At 43.0% G+C, this 17470-nt stretch overlaps 1 protein-coding gene across 1 annotated transcript in view; it reads right to left on the reverse strand.

Annotated features, from left to right (window-relative positions):
• Positions 1-12914, reverse strand: part of LOC135010036 (solute carrier family 26 member 10-like) — a 110513-nt gene extending 97599 nt beyond the window's left edge. Inside the window, exon 1 of the mRNA XM_063952320.1 lies at positions 12619-12914. Coding sequence (XP_063808390.1) covers positions 12619-12886 — 268 coding nt within the window. The 5' untranslated portion in view covers positions 12887-12914. The remainder of the gene's footprint in view (positions 1-12618) is intronic.
• Positions 12915-17470: the final 4556 nt, after the last annotated feature.

Consider the following 17470-nt stretch of genomic DNA (forward strand, 5'->3'; position numbering starts at 1 on the left):
CACCCGTCCCCAGTGTATGGTGAGTTATGTGTGAGAAGCAGGCGGGACGAGGGGGGCGGCCACACAGGGAAACGCCAATCCTGGGATCCCGGGATTGACCATTTTTTAATCCTGATACCCGGGATTGAAGTAATGGCCCGGGATTGGCCTCCCTACTGCTGGCTAAGTATACTAGAGTGACTTTACTGGAGGGGCTGCGTAGGCATCAGGCCATAAACAGGGGTGTGAAAATGGTGAGCGCAGGGACCTGTGTACGGCACAGTTGCTGTCCCACAGCTCTAATTTCTGGACTTCACCCTACAGCCACTATCGCTGCAGCAGTGCCTCCCAGATCGTACTTTGGCACTCACAATGCCATCCGTGCAGCCACTCAGAGTGTCATTAGGACGCTTCGAGCGGTGCTGAAATTCCCTGGTGCCGGCGACCATGACTTCGTAACATCATGCACTTATGGGGATTTGGCCAGCACAGGGGGCACCAGGGGCTTTGTTACGCTGCTGGTAGGTACTAATTTAGGAAGCTAGGGTTATTGCTGAAATACATGCAAAATGAATATTGCTAAATATATTTAATAAATATTCTGTTTTATTCTAGCTATGACAACGTTATATGGTCTAAATTAATGTGACAGAAATCTAGAATTACCCCATCCATTAAAACATAATCTTTTAATGTACTAGTAATTTGTAATTGTTGTTCTTTGTCTTAATTGTATATAAAGTTTGTACAAAAAAACAAAGATAAGATAGCAGCCGTATGTATGGTGCTGCGGACCACTTGTGGCTCCTTATAAATAAAATGTCATAATAATTGCAGCATTAATTTATTTTTTCCTTATGACATAGGTAACTGGAAAAACAAACTCCATAATGCATTCTACTGCCACTCACATGTGCACAGAACTAACTGTGCATGCTGTACTGTATTTCCTGACTGACCTGGAATCAATGGAGCACAATAAGGCTCTCAGTGGACAAATAGTAAGTAGCTGATTTTCTGTCTCCATACTTCCTCGCAGAGCCACTGAAGTGCCAGAACATTTGGAAAACTCTCAACATGAGTTCATATAGAAATTAGACACCCTTCAATATATTTGTCTATTGGATTCAGGAATGGATTCAGAAAATTGCCTTAAGTATTAGACACCCCTTAACTAAAGATTTGATTTCTATTTTAAATGATTCATTGCAGGATTACATTTAACACAAATGGAATAGACAATTCCAAATATACACCGTAGCATATTCATCTGTTTCTACCAGACATATATTCTTTCTCTATTGTCCGAGCACGTTGGGTTTGAAATGCCAACGGTCAGGATGCCGACCGCAGCATCTCGACAGTGAGACCCTGCCTTCCCGCCGCATGTTAGAAACACAAGCACTGCAAAACATTTGACAAAAAACAGAAATAGACAAAAATATAGTCAGAGCAATTGTTCTTGATGATACAGGCAGGGACAAGACACAACAACACTGGGTTCTACAGAAATATTTGAGGGGTGCGGTAATGCCGTCGTGTCTGTAGTGTGCATTATGATGCTGCAACGCTGCCTGACATCACATGCCACTGCTTAGTTGCTGAGTTTCTGGCTGCCCTCTCCGGGGAAGGGGCAGCCAAGTTGACACAGCAACGGGATATGCGGGAGGTGTGGCATGGCATAGTAGGCGGAGAGGGCATTATGCAATGGAAGAGGCTGGGGATGTGGCTTGGCAAACACATCATCATGGCCATGCCTTAGATATGTAATGCTTAGATTACTGCCATTGTATTTCGGGGGAGAGTGGCCACAATGACAAAATTCATCCCAAATCACATCATTAGCCACCCGACCTGCCCACTTTACTCTGTAAGTAGGCAACTGGGTGGCAGGGTGCGGACAAATATGGGAGACTTGTGCACTTTCCTGGGGGGCCAGGAGTGCCTCCCGATTTTTGGGAGTCTCCTGGCCATTCTGGAAGACTAGCAAGTATGTGCCACTGCCCACTGGAAGAAACTCTGTGCAGGCAGCAGAGCATCAAGAGCTACTTCCCATAGTAATTAAGCACATGCAATCATTCCCAGAGGGAGCTCTAGGTGGGGCTGCCAACCGACACTCCCACACTAGATGTTTTCTTTTTTTAATGGACTTTCACATAAAAGGAGTATTTTGTTATACTCCACGTGTTATCTTTTCTAGATTTTATACTATGACTTTATTCTACATACTTGATATTTGTTAAAATAATAGCAAACTTGTAGTACTTTAGACTTGGTAATATATAAACCCAAAGACAAACACTATAAAGCAAAACTAATAATAATATTGCCCCTTTAAAATATTTCATAACTAATATTACTCTCTTAATAAAATGTAAATATTAATATTACACTTTAAAATATTAATAAAATCATTATGAACTCATGATAATTACAGTATTAGGGGCCTATTTATCAATCAATTCTGTCTCTAAAATATGCCAAAACTGCTGTTTCCACAGCTTGAAGGACCGAATTAAGTATCCCTTAGATGTTACATTGGCTCTTGCAGTACCTCCTCCCGTAATTTTCTATGGTGATAGTATTTAACAGTGTCTGCAGAGGTTTGATCTGTACTGCATGGGCTAACACCATTTTTAGATGGTTTTAGTCCATTACCTGCAATGCAATCCCTCTCTGGTTGACTGCAGGTCATTCCGAAGCGTATCACATGTGCAGAAGCCGTGAGGGGCCCATAAGCAGAAGTAAAGGGAATTCAGATGCAATCACTTTACTTCTTCCTGGTCACCAGAATGGGCTCTTATCGGAGCCCTTGTCCAAATATATACATTTGGAAGAAAATAGAATCCTTATTGTCGCAGTATGCCACTTAGTGTTATCTGTTCCCTTATTCAATACTTAATGATTGCCTTCAATACAAGTTTATTGTGATTCGTCACCTTCAGATTAGCCAGATAGATGCAATGGTTTTATGGTGGTTTTATGGCCCTAGATCTGTTAACCTAATGTTGATTGTCAGAAAGGTAGTATCAGGGCCGTAACTAGGTGTGTGCAAATGGTGCCTTGCCCACCGCGCATTTGCAGTGTGGGCGCACCGCTCACAATCCCACTGAGTAGCCGCCGGTATATGTGCCTGCGCTGTAGATATTGTAGGCAGCACAGGGCACACTGTCTACCCGGTGAGGTCCGCCCCCTTCTCTCCTGTAGAATGGTTCCTGGGAGGTAAGAGTCAGCAGATATCAGGAAGGGAGAGGGTGGAAGCCGGGCACCGTCATGTCAACAGTCGGGAGAATGTGGCTGTATCTCAGGCAGTGTCCGCAGGTGGGAGCCATGCAGGAGATATTTAGACATTATTCCCTACTATGCTTCAGCCTGCTCTTCCTCTCCTTGTTCACCATTCTGCTGCTCAGGTAACAGGGAACCGGGCTGTACCTAGCATAGTGTGTATAAGGGACTGTACCTTGCGTAACATGTATAAGGGTCTCTATTCTGTAATGTAATGTGTATAAGGGGCTCTACTGTGTGGTGTAACATGAATAACGGACAATACTGTGGGGTGTAATGTGAATTGACACTCTTCTGTGACCACACCCCTTCCCTATAAAGCCACGCCTCTATATTTTATGCATGCACTGTTCCTGTTTTAAAAATGGGGGAGCACCAATTCTCTTTCTGGCTCAGGGCACCAAAGTGTCTAGTTACGGCACTGAGTGGTATAGAAACAAACAAACAAACAAACAAACAAACAAACAAACAAACAAACCATGCACCCATATTCATCCACTTTTCTGCTCCACCAGTTAACTGACCCTCTAATAGAGTTACAATGTATATATTTTGAGTGCACACTCTGGAACCTGACAGTAGATTAGGGGGTGGAGCTGGTTAGTAAATGTCCCCCTTAGTACAAGTCTCTCCCATTGTCTGTTTGGTAAATAAGGGACATAGGGGCTAATTCAGGTTGGATCGCAAAACGCGTTCCAACCGGAATTATTACAATAGCCCTGCGGACGCATGCGATCCCGTCTCAATTTCTGCTTGTGGAACTGGGGGAGGCACCGGTCAGCATGCTGGGCGGCCTTCAGCATGCTAGTAAAAGGATAGCAAATTCTGTTCATTAGCAGAATTTGCAATCCTTACCATAATTATAGTTTTGTACTTTTGTGATATCAGTGGTAACTGCAAATGAAGATGACATTTACACTGCACTGAACACTTGTTTTACACAAATAATGACTTCTTACTTAGAGAAGGGGTAGAATGTATATATATATATATATATACTGTATATCCACAGCCTTTATAGCTCCTTGCATAAAGTCAGATATCTTTGGTGATATATCTTGCTCCAATCTTTTTAATTGACTAGCAGAGCCTAAAGGTGCCCATACACTAGTAGGAAGAGGTGTCACATACGCTCCGTCACATGCGATACCCCTTCAACTCCCTGCCAGCCGCTGGCAGCTCCTGGACTCACAATATTATGAGTCCAGGTCACCTCACTCATGATGTGCTAATGTTAGATCGCATGGAGCGCGAATGTGGTCCACTACGTCGGGTCAATGCGTCGATATCGTGACCTTTATGCTGGGTACACATCTGAGAAAGGACAATCAAGCCGATAGTTGGGACTATTTCACTTCGTATAAGACCACACCAGATTGCCAGTACACACTGGGAGATCATTCAGATCTGATCGCTGGGCTGCTAAGTTTGCTGTCCTGCGTTCAGATAGTCGCCGCCTCCAGGGAGAGTGTATATTCACCATGCAAGTGTGCAATCCTATGTGTACACCGAGCAGCTATAATCCACTTTGTGCAGTCTCTGTGCAGGCCAGGACTTACTCCTCCAGTGTGATCACATCAGGCTGATCAGAGCCGGAGCTGATGTCAGACAGACTCCCTGAAAACGTTTGGGAATGCCGGCATTATTCTGGACACTCTCGGTAAACGGTCAGTTACCACCCACAAACAGCTTCCTCCTGTCTATCACCTTACGAACGCCCGTGCAATCGGATTTTTTGCACCATCCCGTCGCTGAGCAGAGAAGCATTTGTTGCTGTCCGCCGTGCATGTACATTGCGGTGCATGCGCAGTTAGTACCTGATCACCTGCTGTGTGAAAACGCAAAGCTGAGATCAGGTCTAAATGACCCCCACTGTCCGATGTGATGAACGACAAAACAAAATCTCATTCCAATCTTCATTAACATGCACAGTACCAAAAAATATATATATTGATTGACCATGCAGCACGGTCAACCAAAAGATCTCGTATGAGACTCACTAAATACATACACATTAATATGCACAATTTGACGTTCCAATATGAGAGATTGTGCTGATATTGTTTAGGTGTGTATACCCAACCTAAATGGGAGTACTGACGGGAGAGATGTGTGCTGAGCAATCTTAACACAGACCACTCAGCACACATCTCTCCCCCCTCTCAGCACAGCGCAATGTGCTGAGCGAGAGGGGGGTGGGGGGCGCTCACTTCACACAACGGTGAAGGCTCAAGCTCAATCTAGCACTGGCGATAGCAATGGCCGCGCATCGCTATTGCTGGGGGGCATACACACGGCAGATCCGTGCTTAAAATCTAAGCAATCTAGTCAGATTGCTTAGATTTTAAACACTGATCTCTCCGTGTGTACCCCCCTTAAGTTATAAATACAACTATCAGCAAACTAGTGTTTATGCAGATGTTTCACCCCCCCCCCACTCCCCCCTCCCCCCATCTTTTTAACACCCTCCTTCTCCACCCTTATAAATCACAGTTGCCTGCCTTACATCATGTGAAGAACAACAACTCTGGTTTTACCAAGCAGGGAATTTAAGTAACAAAGTTTCGGTTTGTGCAGAAAATTATTTACAAGTAATAATAACAACAAATATATTTGTTTTCAATCCATGCTTAGTATAAAGTCATGACAATTTTTATAGCAGCATCTATTTAGCATTATGACAGGGAAATGGATATAGCTGTTTCAGACAATGTACTTGTAATATTTAAAGTTATATAAAACAGCAAGATGCCATTGTTTACTGTCATCAATGTGTGTATATAATAGTTTCCTGTGACTGGCAACATGACTTATCCCTCCCTGGGACACAAGAGGTGCTCTTGCAAGGTTTCCGTTCCATCTCAGATCACAGGTTTGTGGCATGTGCTGCCACGCGCCTATAGTTTGATTTATTGTGAACATATACTGTAAAGCATCAGGTCTGTTAGGTGGGTTGATCAGAATGTTGGTACAGCAGGAAACATTTTTCGGAATCATTTCAGATACTGCACAAGTGCCTTTGTCAGAGCCGTAACTGTGCTTTTAGGTGCCCTGTGCCAGAGAGCATAGCTCCCAACTGTCCCGATTTTCGCGGGACAGTCCCATTTTTTTGGGACTGTCCCGCTGTCCCACCCGCAGACCGCAGTGTCCTGCGGTTGGGGGGGGGGGGCAGTTGGGAGGCTACTGCACTCGCTACTCTGCTTAGCAGAGCAGCAGTGAATAGACGATGTGCGCATGCGCATAGCGTCTATTCAGTGGAGACAGGAGGAGAGGGGGCATGCCAGAAGCTCACAGAGCGCTGGGCATGCCCCCTCAGTGATGAAAACGGGGTGTGGCTCATGATCGCGGGCCATCCCACAAAGCCACACAACCCTTTTACATAGACCACGCCCCATTTTCGGGCGGAAGCGCGTGCAGATGTCCCTCCTTACACTACACAAAACTTGGGAGGTATGAGAGAGAATTGCCCCTCCCACATTTTATATATATTCTACTGTATAATATATTGTATATAAATAATACACACACATTTATAGACCACTGCAAGAAAATGGATTTTGACACAAATCCTCTTTATGACACAGTTATGCACTTAAATTGAGAGCTCATTGTTATTCAGTTACAATACCCTTTATTCAAACCTATAACCTGTTGAGTTCTAATTAAACACCCTACTCATTGAGCTATTTGATCCTGCATAAAAACTATGAACACTATATGAAGCTACTGGTACTTCAGCATAGCAATTGAGCAGATCTATGTAGTGTGCAGCCACACATCCAATCCCTTGCAGCCACACACTACATAGATCTGCTCAGTCACAATGCTCATCACCCCTTCACAAAGTACAAGGTAAGCTTCAAATATTTAGGGTTCTCTAGCTTAGAATTATCTACCTTTCTATGCAAGGGCAGATAGCTCAATGAATAGATTGTCTGACTGCAATGTCACAGGCAATGGATCAGAATCCCGGGTATGTCAGCATCTTGAAATAAAGGACAGCGTGACTGAATAACAAAGAAATCTCAAGTTGAGTTCATGAATGTTGTATAGGTATTAGCGACAGAAGGGGTCAGGGTAGGAGGCAGGGGCGGTTAGGAGATGCTGGGTTTCAAAAAGGGGGGAAGCTGCAAGTGAAAGTAAATAAAAGAGACAATTGACAAGTGCCGCCAACAGCGCTCCCTACCCTGCAGCGCTATGTGTGGTGCCCTTTCAGCACACACCTAGTTATGGCCCTGGCCCTTGTCACAGTGCACAGAATCTGTATTTTCATAGTCACTTTGGCATAGCTATTTGAAGGTATGCGTTCTATAGATCTACAGTGTCTACATAGACAGTCAATAGGTCAGCACCAAATCGTCGACATGCATTAGGTTGGCATGGTAAAAAAGGTCAACAGTGTGTATGGTCGACAGGTACAAAAGGTTGACAGGTTCAAATGGTCGACATGACAATGGTCGACTTGCATATGGTTAACATAACTTTTTAAGGTTTTTCTTTGAATTTTTTACACTTTTTTTTAATACTTTACCATCCACGTGGTAGCGTAGCGAGGCACCTTTCCTGAAGCATAGTGAGCGAAGCAAGATGTGCGAGGGGACGCGGTGCACTAATTGGTGTTCCCTGTGCTTTGACAGTGAAAACAACACAAAAAAAGATGTCGACCTTTTATGTATTGACCATTTCCCATATCGACCTTTCCCGTGTCGACCTTTTGTAAATTTCAACCGTTTCATGTGTTGACCTTTTATATGTTGACCTAATGACCATGTCGATCTTTCTCCGTGTTGACCTTTCACTGTCAACTATTTGGTGTCGATTCTATTGATTGTAGAATTTCTTACTGTGGTTCTATTGAACGTAAACCCTTTTTGACACCTGACAGATCTAAAAATTGATGTTATATTATAGATAGTTCAGATGCATGCTGTATTGTTGGGCTGTCCCTTTGGCAGTAAGATGTGGCTCTCTGAGGCTTTATTGTGGCCCCTAACGATCCCTGACAATCTCTCTGATAGATTTATAACACATATGCACACTCCCTTCATATAAATACCTGACTAGTACTGCTGTGATGGAAAGTGGTCAGCATGCACCATACTTAAGATACCTCTCAAAAAACTACTTTCTCAAAACATTGGTCAATCCTAAAATAGAAAATGTGAGTAGACCCCTCTTCCAATGAGGAGATCCCTGCAAATACTGAGATACTGTCGAGGTAATTCTATGGGGGAGATGTACTAAGCCTGAAAAGTGATAAATATCACTGTGATAAAGCACCAGCCAATCGGCTCCTAACTGCCATGTTACAGGCTGTGTTTGAAAAATGACAGTTAGGAGCCGATTTGCTGGTACTTTATCACTGTGATATTTATCACTTTTCAGGCTTAGTACATCTGGCCCTATAAGAGATAAAATATCTATGAACAGTGATACATTATTCTATAATAAATACCACTCATTTATTATACAGTAACTAAAAAGTGCTGGTAAACGGGAGGTAAAAGAGTTAGTGTTTTTGGTTACAGAATATAGATTTAAGTTACCTCTATTTAACCACTTAACTGACGATTTTTCCAATCAAAACTGTTAACATTGTTTTTTTTTATTTTATTTAATAAAGTTTAAAAAGTATTTTTTTAAATATTTAAACACTATATTATGCACATCTGCAGAATGGATCTCCTCATCAAAAACAGGGGGACAGGGTGGGATGGGCCAGTCGCATGAGATCTGACCATACCAGTTAAGTGGTTAAAGGACAGTTACTCTCCATTTTCTGCTTGCTCTAATTCTCAACTTTTAATTTTAATCTACTGCGTAAGTCACAGTGTGGACATTACTGATGAGTAGAATTTGATCAAGTTGTGGAGATGTTGAATGAACTACAGAATTCTGGGTGTGATTCATTGGGTTGGCCAGAAATAAGTTGACAGTCAATAGGTTCAAAAGGTCGACCGGGATAGTAGGTCAACATGAAAAAGGTAGACACCACAAAAGGTTGACAAGTACAAAAGGGCGACACAGTGAGAAGGTGGACATGGGAATGGTCGACACAAAAAATGTTGACAGAAGTTTTTGTGTCATTTTGTATGCATAACCACATATAACCCAAATTAGTGGAAATGTGTACCTTGCGTGCTCGCTTTGCTCACCATGCTTCGGGCAGGTTACTATTTCCATAAAAAAGGAAAAGGTGCCCCTAACCTGGGAAATTGGAAAGCAATCACCATGAGGCTCTCTCAAAAATCATGGGATAGCCAGCCCCTTTTGACTCAATAGAAAACAACCCCCCCCCCCCCTCCTCCCCAGGGAGAGCGCAAATATGATGTAGTGAGTTGTAGTCCATGTGGATGGTAAATGCTGAAAAGTTTGAAAAAAAAACACACCTTGTGTCGACCATTGTCATGTCGACAATTTGATCCTGTCAACCTTTTACATGTCGACCTTTTGACTATGTCAAAGTTTTGTACCTGTTGACCTAATGCATGTTGGCCATATGGGGTTGACCTATCGACTGTCGACCTATCATCCGGAACCCCAGAATTATATATCTTGAAAATTTGTGAAGAGTTTATTAATTAAAAATCTATAGGTGCAGTGCTCAGATTAGATAGACGCCCATGGGGAAGATCACTTGAGTAGAGTGAATTTGAAAAAAAGATAAAGTTATTAGGAAATTAAGATATATTTTAATTGCAACACAGTTACATTTATGTCATATGTGCTTACTATTAAATTAATGGCATTGTCATACCAATTATAATTAGTAAATATGCAGGACCCTAATACCAGAAGTACATTTGCACATAAACATAGGCACAAAGCTATGGCTGTCAGTACAGATAATATTGAATGTATCATTAATTAACCATCATTTCCCCTATACTGTACTTCCATTGTGAATTGTTAATTTAATGATCCTTTGTTGGTACAAACTGCAGTGGTTGTAAGATTATATAAACTGAAGAAATAGGAGTATAAATATTAAATATCTAATTATACATTTGATACAATGCAATAGATACGTTTGCCATTTGATATGTAATCATTGATCGTGACCACCCCTACCCATGTTATAATCTGATATAGGGAACAGTATTATAGGTAAGGAATAAACAGGCGAAACTGATGACAACAATTCTTAGGTAGTTTCTACCCCAGCTGTCGGGATCACGGTGGTCAGGAGACCAATGCTGGGATCCCGACAGCCAGAATACCGGCAGCGAGCTCAGCGTGTCCCCTCGCTGTGCTCGCCACGCTTCGGGCCCTGTGACAACTTTGGGTTATATTCCCCCTTGGGTGGTAGCATTGACCACCACCCAAGTGATTATTCCGGGCAGCTGTCCGGATTCCAACCGCCTAATTTCACCAGGTGTCGGGATTCCGGCGTCCGTATCCTGACCACCGAGGTCCCGACAGCTGGCAACTTGATTGCCTCCCATTTCTATTATATTGTAAGAAGACTATATTGTATATGGGTTTCTTTATATAAGCTGTTACATGATGGTAAGTATCCAATCTCTTTAAGAGATGCAGTTTACTGTATTATTTAATAGATGTCATTTACTGTATTGTTGCTAAGAAACAGAATAAAAAAATAATTGGGAAAAAAATGCATCTTCCAAGATAAAAAACGAAATTGTGCTGTGAAAAGTTGAATCGCAAAATAACAAAATGCATCTCAGTTTGAGCTCTCATCCTTGAGGTAATAAAAGGGGAGCTCCTATTGGAAAATGATTGGAACAGCACATCCTGGAACAATATATAAATATATATATATATATATATAACCCTATAGTGATACCTCCATAAGGGTTCTGGTATGAATGGTCGACCATGTTAAGGTCGACAGTCATTAGGTTGACCACTATTGGTCGACACTGACATGGTCAACATGGACAAATAGTCGACACATGAAAATGGTTGACACGGAGCAGGTTGACACATGAAAAGGTCGACATGGATTTTTGAACAGTTTTTGGTGTCATTTTTCCATAACATGACCAGGAACCCCAATTAGCATACTACGTCCCCTTGCATGGCTCACTTCACTCACCATGCTGCGGGCAAGGTGCCTCGCTCTGCTACCACTGCGCTCGGCACAGATTACTATTCCCAATCGTTGTCCACGTGGATGGTAAAGTATGAAAAAGTTAAAAATCTTTAAAAAAAAAAAAGCCATGTCGACCATTTGTCTATGTCGGCCATGCCAATGCCGACCTATAGTGGTCGACCTAGTGACCGTCGACCTAAGTAGGGTCGACCATAAGAGAGGTGTGCTATAAAATTACAACTTGCATTACATAACATATGCACAGACTGAGACAGACTTAGAAATCATCATTAGACACATTATAGTTACATCTACAAATGCACTAAAGCACGGGTTCGGTATTCTTTGTCGACATGAGAATGTTGGCATCATTGTTATGTCGACATTGAACATGTTGACACAAATGAAAAGTAGACATGTTCAAAATGTAAACGCTGTATTTTTAATCTCAGTGTATCCCTAACGGTAACCCCATGCCAAATGCAAATGTCGACATTTTGACAATGTCAACATCAACATTTCTCAGGTGCCGATATTTATGATATTGACACTTAAACTATGGCATCATCATAACTGTCAACATTCTGACCGCATTCATTAAAGCTCATATCTAAGTACAGGGTGGATGTAGTTATAAATACTTATTGTATTCTAGTTTCATTTAGAGATGACTAAAGCCTGAGAATATATTGGAAAAATTACTAGTCCACTGGAAAAGCAAACGGGGATGGTTGTTAAATATTTTAAACATCTGCTGAAAAGTGAATTTATTTAAGAATTATAGGGGTCATTGTAAAATATTTGAATAAACAGCATAACAGTGTCAAACAGTAATAAAATATTTTGGTGTAACATGAACAATTGTAATACATTTAATGATACATATCTATTCATATATAAAAATAGCTGAAGTTGAGGGTTGTTAGCAAACCAAAAAAGTTAGCAATTGGGCAAAACCATGTTGCACTGCAGGTGGGGCAGATGTAACATGTGCAGAGAGATTTAGATTTGGATGTGGTGTGTTCAAACTGAAATCTAAATTGCAGTATAAAAATAAAGCAGCCAGTATTTACCATACACAAAAACGATATAACCCACCCAACTCTATATCTCTCTGCACATGTTACATCTGCCGCACCTGCAGTACAACATGGTTTTACCCAACTGCTAACTTATTGGTTTGTAACAACTCTGAATAACCCCCTTTATGCAGATTTAGAGGAAACTATGGCTATTGCATTCAGTATATGGACACCAGTTGGACTGCTACTCAAAGTTGTATTAAAAAAATTACTTACCTTGTGGGATATGGACTATGCCTACCGTCAAGCCTGCAATGAGGTCTCCCAGAATCCATTTCTTCAGTTTGTACCTGGGTAGCCACCCAAAAATAGGGATTCTATGTTTGAGTAAAGTATGGAGAGTGTGAGATGAACATTTACAGCGCCTGGCTACTTTGTCCCTTAGAGTGAGCTGAGGCCTCTCCAGGTCTGTGTTAGCTGTGCCATACACCTTCTGAAACTGCTCTTCCGTGTAGATGTTCCTGTACACTGCCAGCGTGCTCATAGTGAGTCCTGCCAATGTAACCTGAGATCACTGTGAATAGAAGAGAGGGAAGCCCTTATATATTTCTCTCTAATCTCCACTTGCTTTCCTGCTTGGGGGGGTGGGCCAATCTACATTAGTCTGCTTTGGGAATATCCTCCCTGGAAACATCCTTTATTAACCACTTCTGTTTAAAGAAAAACTTTTCAGGAAAAGGATGACATCCTCTATTAATGCCTAAGGGACTGAGCATCAAAGAGCACAAGGAAAGTTTCACCAGGTGTCACATATGGGCATTGTGTGCAACTCTGAATTAGGCCCTTAATCACATACACTACTACAATCATTACATATGGTGAGTGCTGATGTTTGCTTTGGAGACACCACAGGGCAAAGAGCTATAGATGTAATGGGCAATGTGGACAAAAAGAAAGAGGGAAAGCACTGCCTCGTGTTTAAAGATGGCCCCTCATTTACAGTGAGTGCCGTGTTTATAGCGTGAGCATTCATCAAAAAGCTTACTAATCATTGAAGCAGAATAGATACTAGGTTATATGGCTGCGAAATCCCCCTTATCTGATTCTGATGGTGGATTAACCGCACAATATAAACAGAGTTTTCTTTATTTTGCCAAATAGTGGGTGGCCCCATGTGCTGAAGATGTTTTCCGTGGCCGGGGTGCCAAGTAAAAACAGCCATTTACCATCAATGTTTAACAATCATTGATGATTTGCCACTGATAGTTCTCTGCCATTGATGGCTGTTAGGTAACAATGTTTTTTTCCACCAGCACCAGGACAAACTGAGCTTAGCCCTGCCCCCTGGTTTCCCACTAAGCCTGATTGGACTACTATCTGCCATTGCCGACAACAGGAATGACTACCGATGAGAGAGAAACATTGATGGTTCCCTGTTGATGGTTTCATGCCACTGATGTTAACCACTGATGTCACCATCGATAGTGAACCTGCCAATAGCCATCCCTACTGCCAAGGCATCTTGCAGGCCCTTTTGCTAGAAATTGTACTTAACAGTTGTTTCTCCATTCTTCAGTCTAACCTGAACACTGCCATTAGTCTGATTTTTCTTTCTTGCTGTAAAACATCAGACTCCTCCACCTGCAACCAGCTTTACTGGCTTGCTGTCCCCTCAGAATCCAGTTCAATCTGGCCACCACCTTAAAAAATGCAACCCCTCATAGACATAAAGCCCCCACTCCCTGTGAGGGGTGTGTGGCCTTGCTAAAATGGGCGTGGCTTCGCAGGGAAAGATTACCTTACACCCCAGTTTTTGACCCTGCACCAACAGACCTGCACAAACATTCCACCATATTAAGCCCCACACAGTAATGTTCCTTGCACCATATTATGCCCCCTGCACCATATTATGCCACACACCGCAATGCTCGTGATACATTATGCTTCTAATTACTTTTCAATTATCACCCAGGCGCATGCTCATTGCCACGGGTTTCATGCGCTGGGTGTCATGCCCGTTGCCAGGGATTTCATGCTCGTTGCCAGGAGTTCCATGCACTGGGTGTCAGGCTCATTGTCAGGGGTTCCATGCACTGGGTGTCATGTTCATTGCCAGGGGTTTCATGCGCTGGGTGTCATGCTTATTGCCAGGGGTTTCATGCACTGGGTGTCATCAGGGCCGGTTCTAGAACTTGTGGCGCCCAGGGCGTAAGTTTCCTTTGGTGCCCCCCACCCCCGAGACGGCGAAATAGGGTTTGGTGCGCGTAAAAATGGGGGTGTGTGGCTTCATAGGAAAGGGGCGTAGTCAGTTTTGCTCCCTGTAGTTTTACCCCCTGTAGCGTTGTGCACCCTGTAGAGCTGTGCCCACAGTAGCTGTTGTGCCCCCAGTAGCTGTTATGCCCCTGCAGCTGTTGTGCCCCCTGCAGCTGTGCCCCCAGTAGCTGTTATGCCCCCTGCAGTTGTGGCCCCAGTAGTTGTGCCCCCTGCAGCTGTGCACCCATTAGTTGTTGGCCCCAGTAGTTGTGCCCCCCTTAGTGTCCCCCTGCAGCTGTGCCCCCAGTAGTTGTGCCCCCATTAGTGTGCCCCCTGCAGCTGTGTCCCCATTAGTTGTGCCCACAAGTACCTGTGCACCTAGTAAAAAAAATCAAAAATACTTACCAGCCCCATTCCTGATCCCGACCACTGCACTCTGTCTCCGCCGCCGGCGCCGCTCCTCTGATCTATGGGAGGGACGTCATGATGTCTCTCCCATAGCGCTGCACAGATAGGTCCTCTCCGCAAAGGGAAACTAGATGCTACCTCACTGCGTGTCTAGATTACCTTCGCGGAGAGGACCTTTTCAAAACCACTGCCGCCACCATCCAAGTTAGTAGCGGCTCTTGCCACGGCGGCAGCGCCCCTGGACAGCGGCGCCCTGGGCAAAAGTACTGCTTGCCCGTGGCAAGAGCCGCTACTGGGTGTCATGCTCGTTACCAGGGATTTCATGCTTATTGCCAGGAGTTCCATGCACTGGGTATCATGCTCATTGTCAGTGTAAATGCCAAATTGCTTTCTCACAAATATTTTAAATGCCCGCTCTAATATATATTGTAAACACCTGCACATCTTATTACCATGTGCCATGAATGTGCACTATACATAGCAAAACACTGCATCCCATAAGAAAAAACAATACACCCACACATTATCTGTGTTCCAAAGCTCATTGATGTATATATTTGTTATTAAAAGGATATGGATTCAATATATTACAAAGTACAGTATACCTATAGTTACATGGTTACACTCACACAGTAAGCAGTTAAAACATACAGTTACATACAGTTACATACAGTTACAGTTACATGCCATCATACAATACCATTCCCTCAATGTATCTTATATCTCTCTCTCTCTCTCTGTGTAAAGTAATGCTGGGACTCCATCTTCCTCTGAGACCAAAACAGGAACTAACCTCCTGTGTGATCAGCAGTGTGTTATCTAGTTTCTGGGGGAGGGGGCTCACTCATTCATGATGAGTCACTAGTCTCTTTGTATATGCTGAACAGGTTCAGCCTTGGGGACGTCCAAAGGGGCTGGCCTGAGCTTCCTGTCCACTACCTGTTTGGAATAGCTATTGTTCTAATAAAAGTGATTTTAGCTTTTATACTTTTAATCATAACTATCTGTCGCAATGTCCTACAACTTAACAACAAGTATCAAATGAATCTACACACCAATCTGCTTGCTTCAATACCAAACATGACAGGTGTATCTGGTTTCGTTCAACTAATACACATACATGACATAACTTCATTATATATAATTTTAAATCATCATGATGTCTGGCGCTTGATATTATTATAGTTATGTACTGTATGAAATAAGTGTCGAATCCATCTCTGTGGCATGTCCGTGTAAATGCGTGTGTTACCATATATTGCTGTGCTCGCTGCGCGTATTTGCAAGTATAGCGACTCATAATGTGTGTCGTTTGTATGTTCTCTTTATGTAATATTTTTGACTTCGACATCAGGGGTTTCATGCACTGGGTGTCATGCTAGTTGCCAGGTGTTTCATGCACTGGGTGTCATGCTTGTTGCCAGGTGTTTCATGTGCTGGGTGTCATGCTTGTTGCCAGGTGTTTCATGCGCTGGGTGTCATGCTCATTTCCAGGTGTTTCATGCGCTGGGTGTCATGTTCATTGCCAGGTGTTTCATGCGCTGGGTGTCATGCTTGTTGCCAGGTGTTTCATACATTGGGTGTCATGTTCATTGCCAGGTGTTTCATGCGCTGGGTGTCATGCTTGTTGCCAAGAGTTTCATGCACTGATTGACATGCTCATTGCCAGGGGTTTCATGCTCTAGGTGTCATGCTCAATGTGAGGGGTTTCATGAGCTGGGTGTCATGCTTGTTGCCAGGGGTTTCATGCAATGGTTGTCATGCTTATTGCCAGGGATTTCATGTGCTTCGAGCATTAGCTGCTCCCCCTTATCCTGTCCAATAGCTGCTCCCCCTCCTCCTGTCCATAGTACTCCACTCAAGGGGCAGAGTTTTGTAAAATGGCGTGGTTGTGTTGTGACATCTTGACACAACCGCGTCATTTTGCTAAATTTTGCCCGTCAAGTGGAGCACTATGGACGGGAAGAGGTGGAGCAGGATAACAACCAGCAGGTGTCTCAGTGGGTGCCACCTGCAATTGCATCGCTCACCCACCGCAAGAAATGGCACAGCACAGGAAGCACCAATATCACATACCTCATGTACATGGATCATTATACAGAGCTCTCACCATTAACATACACCTGATCCCTCTTACAGCTGGTGGGCCATCTAGAACCCACCAGCCCTAGACTAGGTGCCTGTACTTTCTAGTGGATACTCCAGGCATGGTAAGCATTAATTACTGTATATGATTTACAGGGACTGTAGACTGATTTTTTTAAAATTTTTACCGGGTATATTTAATTAAAATGTTTTAACAAGTGTGATTTTGTTATTTAGCCCTTATATTATGTATCTGTAGTATTTAGAATATGTAGGTCTATAATGACCAGGCATGTTTAGTAACTCTGCCGGATGCAAATCTGAAAGCAAATTGATAGCTTAAGTCCATGCAAGACATCTTTAATACATTGCTTCAATAATT

The sequence above is a fragment of the Pseudophryne corroboree genome, chromosome 2, assembly GCF_028390025.1.
Source record: "Pseudophryne corroboree isolate aPseCor3 chromosome 2, aPseCor3.hap2, whole genome shotgun sequence".
NCBI lineage: Eukaryota > Metazoa > Chordata > Amphibia > Anura > Myobatrachidae > Pseudophryne > Pseudophryne corroboree.